The sequence below is a fragment of the Acromyrmex echinatior genome, chromosome 2 (assembly GCF_024713525.1).
Source record: "Acromyrmex echinatior isolate Ae372 chromosome 2, ASM2471352v2, whole genome shotgun sequence".
NCBI classification, from domain to species: Eukaryota; Metazoa; Arthropoda; class Insecta; order Hymenoptera; family Formicidae; genus Acromyrmex; species Acromyrmex echinatior.
The window spans coordinates 26441444-26460986 of NC_141853.1; the positions used below are offsets into that span (position 1 = coordinate 26441444).

Consider the following 19543-nt stretch of genomic DNA (forward strand, 5'->3'; position numbering starts at 1 on the left):
CCAATCTAATCATAGGTACATCTTATTTAACCTTCCTAGTTAACCGCATCTAATTATTAGTTATAACATAAGTCTGGATATGTGTGTAGCAACTGCAGAAGTTATAAAATACACAATTACTTTTGAGCAATTATAAGTACGTATATATAATAATATTTGACGAAACTTCTCCTTTTACAATAAACGCCGCCGCGCGTATACGTTTATCGTTTAACTTGGAGATCGTGTGTGTGAACGAGCGGAGTGTGTCAGCGCCGGCCAATCATCGAGCACCTACAAGGAGCCTGACCAACCGGAGTCCAGACTGAGCCGCGTGTCCCGCACCACGGACCGAACCACCAGCAAGATTCATGAAGGGATTACCGTAGGTTTCTTCTTAACCGAAAGGACGCGCAACTCTCGATTTGTTACCCGCCATTGGTCCCCGGTTTGTCCAGGTATCAATTACCAACGGTTGGACCTTGGGACGTAACATATTTTGGTGACAGCGGTGGGATGATATATAAAATCTCACCACGCGAATCGATTATTTAACTTCGCTGTACTTCCGCATCCCGTTATGGATACTCGCTCAACAAAGAGAGACGAAGGCGTAAAGCTCAACGAAGAGGAGCTGGAGGCGCTGCGGCAAGCACTCGCGAAACAGAAGGAACGCTTGCGGAAACAGGGCGCAGCCTTGGATAGGGAACGGGCGGAAATAGGAAAAGAGCATGAGATCGAAAAAGCGCGATTACAGGCCGAATGCGACACGCTCACACGACAACTTGAAACCGAGAAAACACAACTCCGGGCTGAGCGTAGCGCTCTAGAACGAACCCGCGAAACGATAAATCAAGAGTCAAGCCGCGAACGAATCGCCGACCATGAAACCGAGCACGGACAGCACGGATACGTAGACAGATCGCGTAATTACGGAGACGGCAACGTTTGTGAACTGCTCATTTCGTTCAAGGACGAAATATTTCGAGAAATTAATAGCCTCCGTCGTGATGTATTAGGTGTTGGAATTAATTCGTAGCGTTTTTTTAATGAAAGAATGTTATTTATTTCACATGAGCATTAAAAAATACATTAATGAAAGTACTTCCCATCACTTTCTACTACTTTTGACCATCTTTCGGGCAGTGAATGAATACCGCGTCGGAAGAACTGTTCACCTTTAGATGAAATCCAGGAATCGAACCATTTTGTACAATCTTCGTAAGATGTGAACTTCTGCTCGCACAAGCTATGAGCTAATGATCGAAACAAGTGGTAGTCGCTAGGTGCAATATCAGGAGAATACGGTGGGTGCGGTAGCACTTCCCATTTAAGTGTTTCCAGGTATGTTTTTACCGGTTTTGCAACGTGTGGGCGAGCATTGTCGTGCAGCAAGATGACTTTATCGTGTCTTTCGAAGTATTCCGACCGTTTTTGCTTCAATGCACGGCTCAAGCGCATCAGTTGCCGTCGGTAGAGATCTCCAGTAACGGTTTCATGCGGTTTTAGCAGTTCGTAGTATATGACACCCTTCTGATCCCACCAAATACAGAGCAGGAGCTTTGAGCCATGGATATTGGGCTTTGCCACTGATGTTGATGGTTCGCCGGGCTTAACCCATGACTTTCTGCGCTTTGGATTGTCATAATGGATCCACTTTTCGTCACCGGTAACAATCCGATGCAAAAAACCTTTTCTTTTCTGCCGTTGAAGCAGCAGTTCGCACGTGAGAAAACGTCTCTCAATATCCCTTGGTTTCAATTCATATGGGACCCAATGTCCTTCCTTCTGGATCATGCCCAAACTTTTAAGACGTTTTCCTATTGTTGAGAAGTCAACTTCCAATGACGTAGATAATTCTTTAAGTGTTTGACATGAGTTTTCATTGAGCAGTGCCTGCAAATCGTTATCTTCAAATTTTTTCGGCTGACCAGGTCGCTCCTTGTCATCCAAGTCGAAATCACCAGCTTTAAAACGTGCAAACCACTTCCTACACGTTTGCTTAGCCAGAGCATGTTCACTATACACATCCACTAAAATACGATGAGCTTCAGCTGCACTTTTGTTCATATTAAAGTAATGAAGCAAAACTCCCCGCAAAAACACTTTATCTGGCACAAATTTTGACATATTCAATGAATTATACAGTATTGTTATTTATGATTTCAAGAAAGGTTATGTACGGCAAATGACGTCCTATGATAGATGTTTACAATGTATACAGAACTATAGGTAACAACGAAATAGTGTACTGCTTGTGCCATCTCTTGTAAAACGCTACGAATTAATTCCAACGCCTAATATAATAATAACATGTATAAATAAATTTTTGGTATACCCATGGACTCTCGATTATCGCATACATTGGCGAATTTGGTGATGCCAAGATGTAGAGGAAATGGCCTTAATACAATTTTCGTTTAAACTACATTATTATTCTATTTCAGATATGCTGACATTTTGTTGGCAGCGCCTTATGACAAGATAGAATTATACATTAGAAGTTTTTAACTCTTTAGGTGATCATTTAAAGTTCATTATTGAGGTGAAAAATAACAATCAACTTTCAGGACGTTAATTTAATTAGAAATGAAAATATAATTCAAATCTGTTTCACAAAGTAATACATATTCTCGGGCAGGTACCTCAATAATATAATTCATAATTATATTTTTGATTAAAAATTTATTAAAGTTTCACTGAAAGTGAATTTTTCAGCTGACATACTGAAAAATCGTTGAAATTGAACTGAAATTTCTCTGAACATCTGTAGAAATATTTCAGAAATTTTTCTTAAAATTTTTCTGAAATTTTATTAAAATTTTGCTGAAAACGAATTTTTTAGCAAAAAAATCGCTGAAATTAAACTAAATTTTTTTGAAATGCTGTTCCAAAACGGGGACTAATTTCAATGAAATTTTTCCATCAGAGTCGAAGAGCGGATTTTACAGAACTGTCTTGTCCGTCTTGTCTTGTACTTTTCCTAGAGTACTTATTGCAGGTGATAATTAATAGTTAATAAGATCCCTCAAATTTCGATTAAAATACATTGAATTAATATGTTTTTGCGTAAAAATAAAGATTTGACAAGAAAAAAGTGTCGCGCTGCTCCGCGAACCGAAATATATTATTAAAGTTGACGACTATTCAGGTTAGGAAATCTGTCACAGCAGTGATTCATTTCTTTAAAAACATAAATTCACTATTTTAGCAGAAAATTTATATTATATTAATATATATAAAGTTATATATATATTAATTTATATATAATTAATTAAAATTTATATATATATATATATATATATTAATTTATATAAATTATTACAGTTTAGTTTGTGCAGGTCAAAAATCAATAAAATTGGGCTTATTCGCGTTTATGCATAAAAGGAAAAAAATAAGCGTCGTTCCTTGCAAACCGGGATATTAAGCATTAAAGTTGACCACTATTGAGATTGAGAAATCTGTTAGAGCTACACAACAAATTTAAATAACTTAAATTCACTGCTTTAAAAATTTACTGCTTAAAAACAAATTCGCTGGTCTAAAACACGAATTCATTACTTTAAAAATAATATAAGAAAATAATTTGTATTTTTAAAGCAGCGAATTTGTGTTTTTAAAGCAAATTTGTTTTAAAGCAGAGAAGCTTAAGTTATTTAAAATTAAATATCTTTTTAACTTTTTTTATATGGATTAAAGTTAATTTAAATCCAGCATTTCTTTAAAATAGATGCTGTAACTATAAACGCGACTTCGTCGTTGTCCAAATTCTTATACATTTTAAGAAAAGTTACAAATCCTTCGTAATGTATTATTAAATTTGTTAATTAAAATTAATAATATTATCTAACGATTTAAATATAAGTAAACCTATCGTGAATCTCGCGTTTCCGACTTTTTGTATATGCTTGTTTTAATATGAGACATAAAATGTTAAATAAAAAAATCTTTTGATGTTGCATTTATTAGGTAAAGTCGCCTATTTTGAGATACCTTTTTTTAAAGGCATAATTTGTTAATTTATAACCTGAATTTCTGCTTTCATGTCAAATTTATGAGAAATATATTTAAGTTTCATCGAAAAAATTAGTCGATAATAGTTATACTTTGTTGTTTATGAAATTTTTTATAAAAAGTGCTGATTTTGATCATTTAAAAAGAGGATTCCTAATATGAGATATAAGGATTTTCTTGTATGAGGTGGGATCTCTAACAGAAAATTAAGAAAAAAAATGATCAGTTTTTTATATACCATTTTATTATATTACATACAAGGAACAAAGAATTTAAATGTTATACATAATAATTGTGCAATTTTTGATGTGTGTATATCTGAGTATGTGTGTATGTGCGTGTGTGTGTATGTGAGTAATCTTATCAATAGAATCCTCATTTTTAACATTTCGTTCGATAGTATGCTTTGAGATATTAAATTGTTTAGATGCTCTCATGTTAGCTAGGAATACCTTGAGTATCTCATATTACGACTTCCATGCCTTGCGGGTTCACGATCACCAAATCTAATTTTTACAGTTAAACAAAATACTATCACATATTTCTCTATGAATACGATTTTACTCAATTATCTGCATGCAGATTTATTACTCAATATTTATTTTTATCTAATAAAACAAGATTTGAAGACTAATCACAATAAAATTTGACAACATTCAGTTTCACAAATCTTTTTTCGCAACGACATGATCTAATAATGAAATTTCTACTAAATAGACTTCACAATAAGAGTAAAAAGTTCATGATAGAACCAAACATATGCACTTATTAGTTTAACAGAAACTCCACTCATATTAGGAATCTATCCCATAATAGAGATCTTACACAGGCAAAATTTACAAGAATCATATTTGTTTATGATCGGTAAAATCTCGATCTCAAAACTTTCCTGTATGAATTATGGCCACTAATTTGCATTACCAATAATATTTTGGACAGCGAGCCAAGGATTTTTAATTGCTTTATTGTATATACCTTTTTCCAATCAAATAAGAATCTGCAGTAGAGAAATATCTTGTCTGCTTACAAGAACTTACATCCGTGATCACAACACATGATCATATTGATACATTTAAGTATAACAGATTTCTTAATCCAAACAACACGAGTTTTGACATCGTCGAAGATCGACACGATTGTTTATCGGCTTACGTAGGCTGCTGGAAAAGTTTCTGCAATCTAATACTTCCAATGGCGCCAACGTTCTGCTACTACCATATCCGTAAAATTAGATGTTTTTAATCTCTAATTCAATTGACAGTTTGTCCCCAAGCCAACTAGTTTTGTTTGTATAGTATTTTAAAAGAAGTTATTTTGTGAGAAAATGGAAATTTTGTGTGAATTTTCGGGCAATAATTTTTTATGATTACAAATGTAATCTAACTCTGAAACAATGCATCGATCGACTTCATTTGGCTTTTGGAGATGAAGCACTATCCAATAGGACTGTTTATAATTGGTTTGGAGAATTGGTTTATAATTGGTTTCCAGCGTGGACGTACCTTTTTTTATGACGAATTCCGTGAAGATCGTCCATCCATGTCTGTTGTTGCCACTAATGTTGATGCTGTGCGTGAAATAATTGAGCGAGATCGGCATATGACATACCGCGAGATTCAGGCATCCTTAGGCACTGACATGAAAGCAATACATACGATTTTGCATGATGCAAACTCACTCACTTGAGCGTACGGAAACTTTGCAGTCGTTGGATCGCACACAATTTGACCGAGTTCAAAAACAGGCTCATGTTAAATGGAGCAAAGAAATGCTCAAGAAATTCAACCAAGATCGGTCAAATTTGGCCTACAACATCGTTACTGGAGATGAAACATGATCTATTCGTATGAGTCCGAAAGTAAACAACAATCCACTGTTTGGGTATTTCAAAATGAACCGAAACCAACAAAAATTGTTCACGCGGTGCTGCCAAGCAAATGATTGCTTGTTTTTTCAGTTATACCGGACATGTGACAATCGTGGCTTTAGAGGATCGAAGGACTGTAAATAAAGATTGGTATACAACAATTTGTTTGCCAGAAGTCATGAATTGCGTAGAACAAATCGAAATCGTCGAATCATCCTTCATCATGACAACGCCAGCTGTCACACAGCACGTCAAACCGTTGATTTTTTATCCAGTAAAAATGTCGAATTGATGATCGAATTGATGTCATTGTCCGTATTCACCTAATTTATCACCTAATGACTTCTTTTTATTCTCAGACATTAAAAAGAAGATGCGTGGTGAGCGATTTGAGTCGCCTGAAGCAGCTGTTGAAACATTTCGTGCTGATTTCTGAGGTTACAGCTTCAGAGTGGAAAAATACTTCGAAAATTGATTCGAGCGTGCAAAAATGTATCGATCTTAAAGGCGAATACTTCGAAAAACAATAAAGTCATTTACCGAATTTTACATGTTTTTTTTCATATTTGCAGAAACTTTTCCAGCAGCCTACGTACCTAGTCGTCTTTTTTTCCATTCGACATATAGTCGACTGTTGAAAGTCGACTTAAAGTCAACTGTTCCTAGTTGACGTAAAATAAGTTGACATTCTAAGTCGTAAGTCGACTTAGAATTGCGACTGTTAGTCGATTTTTTTTTAAACATTCGTCAAGTATTAGTCGACATTCGGTCAACTTACAATAGACTTTTAGGCCCGTATTCATAGTCAAGGCAGCGCTTAAGGTCGTCTTGGTCAAGACTGTCTTATTCAATCAAGATCGTTTTGAGATCGTAACAATTCATAGTCACGAAATAAAACGACTTTCGAGAAGTTTTTCCTTAAGAAATTTTTGTTTGATTTAAGGTCATCGTGACGAAGATGATCTTAAAATTGAACTTATTCGATATTCTATAGCTGTTTCCGTAATATTTCAGTCGGATTCTACCATAGAAACACTGCATTTGAGAAGTAAATTTACAAAATGTGTTATTATATTATCTTTTGTATGATTAGACTGTGATTATGGATTCCGACTTGAAATGCGTTCCCTGGTGAAAAAATTTTGCTAAAATTATTCCATGTTTGGAACATTTTAGCAAAATTGTTGATTAAAAAATTATTGAAATTTCACTGAAAGTTAATTTTTCAGCTAACATACTAAAAAATCGCTGAAATTGAACCAAAATTTCTCTAAACTTCTGTAAAAACTTTTAGAAAACTTTTCTTAAATTTTCTCTGAAATTTTATTAAAATTTTGCTAAAAATAAATTTTTCAACAAAAAATCGCTGAAATTAAACTGAATTTTTTCTGAAATGCTATTCCAAAATGAGAATTAATTTCAATAAAATTTTTCCATCAGAGTTGAAGAAAGGATTTTACAGATCCGTCTTGTCTGTATTTTTCCGGAGTATTGCAGGTAGTAATTAATGTTAAGAAGATTTGATAAAAATACACTGAATCAATGTGTTTTCGCGTAAAATATTTGGCAAGAAAAAAGTGTCGCGTTGCTTCGCGAACCAAAATATATCATTAAAGTTGAGGACTATTTAGATTAGAAAATCTGTCACAGCAGTGATTCATTATTTTTAAAACACAAATTCACTGTTTTAAAAATAATATAAGAAAATAATTTGTGTTTTTAAAGCAGATTTGTTTTAAAGCAGAGAAGTTTAAGTTATTTAAAATTAATATCTTTTTTTAATTTTTTTTATATGAATTAAAGTTTAAATCCAGCATTTCTTTAAAATACATGCTGTGATTATAAACGTGACTTCGCCGTTGTTTCCAAATTCCTATAAATTTTGAAAAAAGTTACAAATGTTTTATAATGTATTATTAAATTTTTGTTAATTAAAATTAATAATATTACCTAACGATTTAAATATAAGTAAATCTATCATGAATCTCTCGCCGACTTTTTGTATATGCTTGTTTTAATGTGAAACATAAAATGTCATATAAAAAAATCTTCTGATGTTGCATTTATATAGACAAAATTTACAAGAATCATATTTGTTTATGATCGGTTAAATCTCAGTCAAAATATTTCCCGTATAAATTGTGGCCATAAGTTTGCATTACCAGCAAATTTTTGAACGAGTCAAGAATTTATTGAATTGCTTTATTGAATATATTCTTTTTCAGTACAATCAAATAAGAGTCTGCAGTAGAGAAATATCTTGTTTGCCTGCAAGAACTTGCACACGTGATCACAACGCATGATCATATCGATACATTTAAGTATGACAGATTTCCTAACCTCAATAGTCGTCTACTTTGGTGTGTAATATTTTGATTCGTGGAACAGAGTGACATTTTTTTATTATCAAATATTTATTTTTACTCGAAAACGCATCTATTTAAAGTATTTTTATTAAAATTTAAGGTGAACGAGGTCTTTTTAACATTTTTAATTTTTGCTTAAGTCCACCTCGAACACATCTTGGCGAAGACTTGGCGAACACATCTTATTTATTATACAGGGTGGGCCATCTATTGGTACGTTTTTAAAAATGCGATCAAATGAGCATACATTGATATTTTTTATTAATTTTTTTTTTGTTGTGAAGCTAAAAGTATCCGCGTCAAGAATGAAAAACGATTTCGTTCATGTGGCTCCCTCTACTGGCCTTACAGTATGCCATTCGGTCATCCCAATTATTAATGACATTTTGGACTACCTCGGCGCCAATTTCACTCAAAACAGTCGTAATATAATGTCATCCACTAACATCCCTTTCTCACGAACTTTCCTCACCAATTTGCGTATAGCTCCTTCGGTGGGTGCTCTATCACGACCCATATTTCTTTTCAAAATTCGTACAGTTTCGGCGACACAGCACTGACTTTGAAAATAAGTTTTTAAAATTTCAAAACGCTCTTCAAGAGAAAACATGTTGTTTCGTGCCGCGGACGGTATGACTAATAAACTGTCAAAATTTCGGGTCTGTAGCTCGTTCGGTGTTGCCATACGACGAAATTCAAAAACGTACCAATAGATGGCCCACCCTGTATATACATGTCAAATAAGATATCTTAATGATTATGAATTTGTAACTAGAAAGTAGTCTTAAGTCTATGCTTATTTTGAATAAGATATGTTTATGAATCATATCAAGACCGTTTGATCATTTCAAGACGTTTTGAAATAAAATCATCTTCGATAAGCTTTGACTTGAGATTTTACTCAAGTACCGCCTTATTTTTCGATTATGAATCTAGAGGACATCTTAAGATCGTGCTTAAGATGATCTTGAATATAAGAACGAGCTATGAATACCGACCTATGAATATTAGCCCTCGCCTTCGGCGCGCCGAGCTCGAACGAGATAGCAAAAGAACGGCCTTCTCACTATAGTCATTTGTTTTAACTCTTTAAAGGATATATTTTTCTTTACGTAGAATTCAGTTAAAATTTGTTACTCGGGAGTTTTTCGTGATCACTGATTACGAATCTGGCCTCAAATTTTCAAAATTCAAAGTGACGGATCCAAGATGACGGACAGAAAAAAATTAATTTTGAGCTGCAAAATGGGATCAAGTAATTTTAATTTTAATTTTAATTTTTTAATTTTGATGTCAAATTCGCAATAAGCGACCCAAAAAACCTACTAGACCCCATTTTACAGTCCCAGAACTAATTTTTTAATTTTTTGTCCGCCATCTTGGATTCACCATTTTGAATTTCAAAAATATGAGATCAGATTCATAATCAGCGACCCCGAAAACTTCCGAGTAACAAAGTTCTATTGAAATCAAACAATTTTTCGCTTTTTTGTCCGCCATTTTGAATCCGCCATTTTGAATTATAAATTTTTTAATTTTGACTTCAGATTCGTAATCAGCGACCCAAAAAACCTCTCAGACTTCATCTTCGGCTAATTAGCTATTGTTGATTAGTCACAATCACATTTATATACAGGGTGTTTCTTAAGATGGGTCGGGGTCACATTGGGGGTGAAGAATGGATCAAAGGGAACAAAAAATTCTTATACCACTTTAAGATACTCGTATGGTGACGCAGGGAAAGAGAAGGACCGCTTCGTCGCCACTCGAGTGTGGACCATCCTACGAATTCGCGCGGCGCGGCTTAACCGCATATTGGCTTAGACATTTTCTTTTTTAATTCGAAAACTACAATGAATATCTCAAAATGGTATAAGAATTTTTTGTTCTCTTTGATCCATTCTTCCCCAATGTGGCCCTGATCCATCTTAAGAAATACTTTATATATTGTTAAAAAAGGATGAATTTTTACAGTTTGTTTATTAAAAAATACATTTCGTTAACAATAGTAATGTTTCCACGGTTTTTTTATAACAATTGATGTTCTAAACACTGATAATGTTTTTTTTATTGTAGTAATATGTTAGAAAAACTATATGAAAAACATAAAAAACTGAGGTTAAAAAAGTATCACATATGTGGGATACTATACCGCAAAGGATTAAGTAACCGAAAATGCTTCCTCGACAATTTTGATCGTTTGACTTGTATTAATAAGGAGCGATGAGCATTCTAAATTATATATGAATTATAAATTGGGGTATGTGAAGTTAGCACTCCAACTATGGTACTCAGGAGTTCTGATTAGAGTTCCCATTTCCTTTTGACGAGACAAAGAGTTCTATATAATTTATAACAAGAGTTCCGCTTAATAATTATTTTTAAATAATTTTTAAAAAATGAGGTGCTAACTTCTCATCGAAAATCGAGATCGAATAGTTCTGAGTAGCTCAATAGCTTCATTTCGCGAATACCTAGAGTTCCTGATGCATAAAAAAAAATTTTGAAAAATAAAAAAAAATTAAAAATTTTTGAAAAATCTATTTTTAGATACAATAGTTCTGATTAGAGTTCCTGCTTCTTTTTAACGAGACGAAGAGTTCTCTATATTTTTTAATGCAAGATTTATTTAATAACAATTTTTAAATAATTTTTTAAAAATTTTTTGGAAAAAAAATTTTTTTTATAAAATAGTTCTGTGACACATTAATTGTCATTCTAACAATTACGAAGAGTTCTCAGCGATTAAAACCAACACAGACAATAATAAAAAAGATATATACTTAAAACGAAATTTGAAAAATCGATTGCAAAAGTACGTATTTCCTTATGTAGTCATCCAATCGCTTTGTCACCTAATGTTTTTTGACAGAACTCGTCGAGAACTACACAGAACTCTAATCAGAACTACTCAGTATTCTCAAAAAATTTTCGACGTTATGATACGGAGACATTTGAACTTTATCATTGAAAATTTTCTAAGTCCGACATCGAAAAATTTTTTGAGAGTACTGAGTAGTTCTGATTGGAGTTCTGTGTAATTCTCGACGAGTTCTGTCAAAAAATATTAGGTGACAAAGCGATTGGATGACTACATAAGGAAATACGTACTTCTGCAATCGATTTTTCAAATTTCGATTTAAGTATATATCTTTTTTATTATTGAGTCTGTATTGGTTTTAATCGCTGAGAACTCTTCGTAATTGTTAGAATGACAATGAACGTGTCACAGAACTATTTTATAAAAAAAATTTTTTTTCCAAAAAACTTTTTAAAAATTATTTAAAAATTATTATTAAATGAATTTTGCATTAAAAAATATAGAGAACTCTTCGTCTCGTTAAAAGGAAGCAGGAACTCTAATCAGAACTGTAATTGTATCTAAAAATTGATTTTTCAAAAATTTTTAATTTTTTTTTTATTTTTCAAAATTTTTTTTATGCATCAGGAACTCTAGGTATTCACGAAATGAAGCTATTGAGCCACTCAGAACTATTCGATCTCGATTTTCGATGAGAAGTTAGCATCCCATTTTTTAAAAATTATTTAAAAATAATTATTAAGCGGAACTCTTGTTATAAATTATATAGAACTCTTTGTCTCGTCAAAAGGAAATGGGAACTCTAATCAGAACTCCTGAGTACCATAGTTGGGGTGCTAACTTCACATACCCTATAAATTGTAGTAATAACATACTCCTCCCATTAATCCAGAATAATATAAATCATATCAAAACACATATACAATAGTTTACGAGATATATAATTGCTTATGATTTTTCATGTGCTTTATATATCATGTTCATAGGCCCGAATATTAAGAAATTTTTGTGGTCAAGATCGTAAGAGGGAACGCTGAAGATATCAAGTTCGAAATCTGCTTTTTTTTCTTAATTTTTCATAGTTTTTTTTCTGAAATAAGTAATCAAGTCCGCTGATAGTTAAGCCCGCGGAAACAGATTTTGAACACAGCCCGACATAGATGGGCAATAATAAACATATATTAGATCAAATATATCTTCATATAAATTTTAAAATAATTCGTATATGGGACATTTTAAAGCAACTATAGAAAGGAAACTTATTTCGCTTTTCAATTGACAAACAAAAGTTATTTGAAAATTGCACGACATATACTACTCATAAAAAGATAGGGAATTCGAAATACTTTCGAACACGTCCAAAATTGCACAATATTCAAAACGTTGTAATTCAGTAAAAAATCATTGCAGACAAATAATTATAAAATCATTTAAAATCTGAACTTTTGAAAGCGGTAATTGATATTTCAGTTTGACTAATCCTATAAGGAGTTATACACGAATGTCTATCAAATCTAAAAATTTTGTATAAACTTTATAAAGGTTTACAGTCGAAAGAGTGAATCTTTATCTTCATTGCATGATTTTTTAAAATAAGTTTAACATTGAAGCAAAAGCGATCATTTTTGTTTCAACATTCAATAATTTGGTGAAAAAAATCATACAATGTTCAATAAAAAACAAATTGTAAACCGCATTTATGTGATTTTTACTTCACGCCACAGATCTTTGTAAAATTTTTTTTTACAAAATTTTTAGATTTGATGGATATCTATTTGTGTCTGTATAACTCTGTAGAGGATCAGTTAAATTGAAATACCGATTTCAAAAGTACAGATTTCAAAGTTTCAAATGATTTTCTGATTGTCTGCGATGATTTTTCATCGAATTACGGTGTTCTGAATATTGTGCAATGTTGACCGTTCGAAAGTGTTTCCTATTTTTTTATGAGTAGATTGTGCAACTTTTAAATAATTTTTTATTTATTAATTAAAAAGCGAAATGGTTCCTCTTCTACAATTTAAAATTCTCATACACAAATTATAATATTTAAAAAATTATATGAAAATATATTTGACCTAATATTCGTTTATTACTAACTTGATTATTTATTGCAGAAAAAACTGAAGAAAAAACAGGATTCAAATTAGGGTTTTCCAGCGTTGCAATCTCGCATCTTATGACCTCGACCACAAAAGTGAATTTTTTGTTTATTTAATCGTGTCTATGAACGAGATATCTGGCAGTATCTCGATGCTAAGCTACGCGCAGTGACACTGCCTACTTTACGCAAGCCGGCGAGTTGCCAGAGATTTAGATTATTGGATCTCAATAAAAGCTGAACTGATCAGGTTCTAAGTGTGCTCACTCGATTGCATTCGATCTAAATATATAACGAAAGTATTTTTATTTTTTCTCTACGTGCCCTATGAGCCGAGATATTGCGATGCAAAATTCGAATCTGAAACTTTTATATCAAGATTAAGAAACGTCGCCGAAGTGGGGGATTTGTCCTTTTGGAATTTTTGACGCAAGAGACAAATGTGGCGCTGGCAATGCATAATCATATCACACATGTCTGTTTTCTGTGGCTGATGATAAACTAGTGTACACTTTTGGCATTAAAGTGAGATAGTTTAAGTTAGGAAATCCGTTACATCGATGGCATAGAGCAGTGCTCCGAATTAGTTGCCCATTTTGGGCAGATTCTTGAGGCGACCCCCACTACCACTCGAAACTCAGTGGCCGCCGATCGCTCACGTGACGCTGTGCCCCAGGAGCGTCGCGATACAAAAAGTATGTTGAGAGCATATCTTCCGGCAAATATCATTAAAATATTTTCTTTCCCACATGATTTTTATTTTAATAAATAATTAAAATAAATTTTTTATTATTAATATGTTTTATTATTAACATATTATATTCTGCAATAATATATAATTAAAAATTACAATATGATAATTATAATGAGGGTAATGACTTTCTATATTATCTTGAAAGTACTATTATTGATACGTTTTTCAAATAGTTTCTTTAGGTTTATTTAACTAAAAAATAAAAAAAGAATGATTAAATATATGTGATTCGGTAAAGTAAAATTTTACATCATAAAATATTTTACTTAGAAAAATTTTACTTTATCGAGTCACATATATTTAATCATCCTTTTTTTCTCGAATGGGTCGCCTCAGGAATCTGCCCGAAATGGGCAACTAATTTCAAGCACTGGCATAAAGGAACATGTAAGTGATTTTCTGCTTCTGCAATTACACAAATTAGATTTACTCGGCACGTTTTTGCATGAATCTGGCAAAAAAATGTATCGCTTTACCCCGTGAACCAAGATATTAATTGTTAAAGTTGTTGATGGTATTCAAGTTAGGAAATCTGTCACATCGATGGCATAGAAGGATATGAGAACATGTAATAAAGCTAGAATAAGTATTTTCTGCTTCAATTACACAAATTCTCCACTTTAAGAACACATTTTTTGCTTTAAAAACAAATTATTTTTTATATAATTTTTATTTTTACAGCAGAGTATTTGTCTTGGTTAAATATTTGTCTGTAAAGCAGAAAATTTGTTTAACTCTCTATGCCATCGATGCAACAGATTTCCTAATCTGGATATCTATCAACTTTAATAATTAATAACTCGGTTTGCAGGACAGAGCGACACATTTTTTTTGCCATTTGTTCAAAGTGTAGCAAAAACGCGTCGAATGAGTCTAATTTTATCAACCTCGAGAAGGTGAAGATATTAAATTCAACAATTACCGAATGTTGATGTCTTGAATAAACCTAATTGTTTAGTACGTTATAATTCAACCTTGTACGTACATTACTATGTAACTTGTAATGTATTTTCAGAATTTATTACATTAACACGTTTTCGGCATCACAATTCAACTGTGAGACAAGATGCTTTGAAACAATTCAATTACATAATCTTCTAAAATCTTTACATTCACAATTGAATTTTTTGTTACATGGTATCGCAACTTTATCTCTTGATAAAGAGAAAGAAATACATTCACAAATTCATTTCATGCATTTAATTTTATTCTTGGCCTCTCAAATGAATAATTGACATCTTTGCATGAAATTATATAATATCGTATCTGAGCTGTGCAATTGATCCACGTGTAAAAGAAGATTCTCTACTTTTCTTAGATGTGCTTGTACAAAATTGTAATAGTGCATTGGCGAAAGATAGTCATAAAATATTATCTAATTTTTTGGATATGCAGGTTACATAATGAAGGCAGCCCTGTGGCATAATTAATGATAACATTCCAAAAGTACTAATGTAAATTTGTTAACTACAGGAAATTTTGTATAGGTACACCATCGATTATGAAAACGTTTGTGAAAACAAAAAAATATATTCTAGTTTATAGCGATAGTGCGGTTCAATTTTGTGAAATTAATCTTAAAGATATGATCTTAATAGATAATCATGAGAAAGAAATCTTACTTATACAAGAATTTGTAAAATATGTAAATTTATTGATGCCACTAATGTCTGATATTTGGTTTGAAGTATGTCCAGATGAGAAAGTTGAGAGTTACACAGAGATTATAATTTTGCACAAATTGTAATTATGCAATCGATTGTGGAATACATTGATACATTCAGGATGATTATAGCGTCAAACGTATGAAATGTTGGTTTAAAGATACGTTTCATGATGCATATATGAAAAATTTCTCGTCGAGATTTCGTTATGATAAAACCTCTCATTAATGAATCCAGAAAACGTCAAAAAGATTTTTCTCAAATGGAATTTACGGAAGGATGTTTGGAACAAAATTTGAGACTGTCAAATTCAGTATAGTTTACATCTCTGTTTAACTGCAACGAACAATTTCCCAAGTCTGTCAGAAGGCTATTGCATATCCATTCTGAAGTATTTAAATTATTATTATGTAATAAACACAAATAATATTATTATCTAATTATTATTATGTATGAGGTCTTTTTTACGAAACTTTTCTCATTTTCAAGTATTATTGAAGATTGGTGTGACTCGATTTTATCTCAATTAACTAAACTACTAAAAATTTTATTTTTAAAAGTTGGACCAATTTGGTATGGCAACTGTATTAATTTCAACTGAATCATATTTTAAGACTGATTATTGAAGCATCTTCGTTTGCTTAAGAAAGAATTGCAATCGCATTTGTATTTAATTATTAAATTATTGGTGATATTATGTTGAAGCAATTTAAATGAGTTGCACAGGTAATTGATTTAAATAAAAAGTAATAACTGTAAACAGTAGATAGTTTAATTTTTGTAGAGCACTCATTTAGGAATATGTGACATAACATATAATCAATTTAGTAGACAGTTGCTAATTATTATTTTTTTTCGTTTGACAGAGAAAAAATATTTGAAAGCTTTGTTACGATCTTACCCTTACTCCTGAAGTCTACCCTTCGAGCATAAGTGACGTCGTAATTCGTATGATCAATCAAATAGTTTTACATTTTAAGGAATGGATTCGGAAAGAATTGATAGCTAAACATGAGTCTATTATCGGTAAGTTATATGTCTTTGAATGAATTGTGATATAATAATTTTATTTAAGAAGAATTTAAACCATTTGGATTGGAATAGGAAGATCTTTCAATAAGATATATGTATAATTCTTAAGTTTCATTTCATAAATATTAAAGATAGTACGATTTGGTTTAAGTAAATAATAATTTCCATTATAATATATTCAGTAAGTCGGGTTGCCTATCTGTCTATGGGCAGGAGCATGCATTACTAGTAATGCAGAATGATTATATCGCAAGTCCGGCGGGGAATGAGACAAGAGAAATTTTATTTTGATATAGTGTAAAATTTAATTTATTCTGATATAGTGTAAAATTTAATTCTTAATTATCTAATCTTGATTATAATTAGAAGCAAACTTCATTAACTGTTGAAAGTTGGTCACATTCAGCAAACTCAACTATTGCTGAGCGCATCCATGAGCATTCGCAGCTATTGGTGTATTCTTTTAGTCATTCAATAGCAACTGATAAAATGCAGATTATTAAATTATGAAGTGCAAATATCAAATAATGTTAATATCTGCATTTGGATAAGATATTAAAACTGCGCGTATATCGCACTCTATAATGAAAGTATGGAACATACAATAATAAATAAAGAGCAGCATATTCATCGAACGAAAACAAAACGAGATTATAAAAAAAAACAATTAAAAAAAATATATATATATGTATATATATGTATATATATATATATATGTGCGCGCACAGATTACCAGAAATGCAATACATACATTACACTAAATCAAATTATCATTCTAAAATAACGAAAACCTTTGAAATATAAGGTAGAAATGAACCTTCGTGAATGGAACACTAGTGTCATTATTCCCCTTCGTCAGTAATTTATGAAACAAAAGTTTTAATCGAAAACAGTGTTGAAAATAAAGTCAATTGGACAGTCATTATTTAATAATTTGACTATAAACTTATTATTCTTATAGTGAAATTTCAGAAAAATACTCAAAAATAAAACAATTCTGTCAACCATTTCCGTTATAACAGCTCTTTTTTTGTGAAATCGGATGTGAGAAGAGGAAATTCAAATATCGTCCCGAAAAAGTAGGCTTATGGAACCAATCAAATTTTAATTTTCTTTTTTCGTTGATGATTGACAAATCTAAAAAATTGATTCTATTGTCCCCTATTTTTAATGTAAACTATAGCCTCAAGTGTAAGGAATTAAAAGTTGTGAGTACTTTGTCAATTTCATTGCATGGTGCGGCCATCACAATGTCGTCAACATATACAATATACCAGCTTGATCAAAAAGTTTCCGGAAGAGACCACCAGGTAATGCTCTGAGTCAGCTGATTTGAGTTCTTTTTTTTTGGCTAGGTTGCCACATCTATCATTGACATTTCCATCAAATTTTATCATAGCTTGACATTTGTAAAAATTACGCCGTCTTGAGTACATCTACCTCTGCGCGTATTTTCGATTTTTTACAGTTTTAAAAATGAAGTTGAATTTGCAACAACGAGTTTGTATTAAATTTTGCGTTAAAAATGGATTCAATGGTGCGAAAACCTTGGAAATGTTGGGAAACTGTTTCGGCAGTGATGTTCTAAAGAAAACAACCGTTTACGAGTGGCATGAACGCTTCAGAAGTGGTCGTGAATCCGTCGAGGATAACGAACGCAGTGGCAGGCCGTCGACATCGAAAACCGACGAAAACATCAATAAAGTGAGAGAAATGTTGGCCAATAACCGCAAATTAACTATCAGAGAGCTGGCAGAGGACTTAAACATTGCTTATGGATCCGTTCAGGACATTGTAGTTAATGATTTGGATTTGCGCCGTGTTGCTGCAAAGTTGGTCCCGAAGGAACTGAATTTCATGCAAAAAAGGGCGTTGACATCGCCAAAGACATGATTTCCAAGACTGAATCCGACCCAACATTCATCAAACGCATCATTACTGGAGACGAGACGTGAGTTTATGAGTACGACACGCAATCCAGACATCAGGCGAGTGAATGGAGAGCTCCAAATGAGCCAAGACCAAAAAAACCACGTCGTTTTCAGTCGAAAAAGAAAGCGATGCTCACGGTTTTCATGGATTACAACGGTATTGTACATCACGAATTTTTGTCAGAATGTCAGACAGTTAATAAGGAGTATTATTTGGGCGTTATGAGATTTGCGTGAAGCAATTCGCCAAAAAAGAAAGGATTTGTGGGTAAACAACTCGTGGATTTTGTACCATGATAACGCACCGTCGCACGGTGCCATCATTATCCGTGAATTTTTGATCAAGAACAAAACGAATACCATCCAACAGCCATCGAATTCACCCGATATGGCTCCCTGCGATTTTTTTTTGTTCGATCGAGTCAAAAAATCACTGCGGGGAACGCGTTTTAACAGCCGAAAGGAGGTAATGGAAAAATCGAAGACGGCTCTGATAGCTATACCAATAATAGAGTTCCAGAAATGTTTCGAGAGCTGGATCAAGCGCTGGCATAAGTGCGTTGTAGTCGCTAGAGAGTACTTTGAAGGAGACAATATTACTTTTGATAAATAAACTTGTATTTTGAATTTTCTGAATGAATTCCGGAAACTTTTTGATCAAGCTAGTATAAGCCGGTTTAGTACGTCTTTTGACGTTGTTCGACGCCTAATCGGTCCCAGTATTGTCGAATGTAACGCCCAAATATACATAATTTTGACATAAAGATATTTCTTAATCGTTCTCGAGAATCTAATTTGCTGGGTTTATTTCCTACACAAATATCATATGTTTTCAATATTTATCAATAATCCTCAGTTGTTGTACTCTTCTATTAATTTACGCATCATGTACTCCATATCGTCTCTATAAGCTATGACAACCTGGTCAGCAAACTGAAACATGTATAGGACTTATTGTTAAGTTCAATATCCATGCCATTAACTTTCTTCTTCCATTTTTTTAACGTTGTTGCA

The 19543-nt window shown here is 32.4% G+C and overlaps 1 protein-coding gene and 1 pseudogene across 13 annotated transcripts in view; both read left to right on the forward strand.

Moving 5' to 3' along the window:
- aralar1 (calcium-binding mitochondrial carrier protein Aralar1) overlaps window positions 1-19543 on the forward strand; it is a 289930-nt gene that overhangs the window by 162449 nt on the left and 107938 nt on the right. For 3 of the 13 annotated variants that reach the window (XM_087402838.1, XM_087402837.1, XM_087402839.1), the window contains exon 2: window positions 16433-16592. The exons of 9 other annotated variants lie outside the window; for them this stretch is intronic. Coding sequence is in view for 1 of the 4 variants with exons in the window: in XM_011054859.2 (XP_011053161.1) it covers window positions 16578-16592 (15 nt within the window). In the remaining 3 variants the exon portion in view is untranslated. Of the gene's footprint in view, window positions 1-16425; window positions 16593-19543 lie in introns of those variants that run through there. One more of the 13 variants, XM_011054859.2, reaches the window with a different exon arrangement.
- LOC147910728 (uncharacterized) lies at window positions 560-16292 on the forward strand (annotated as a pseudogene).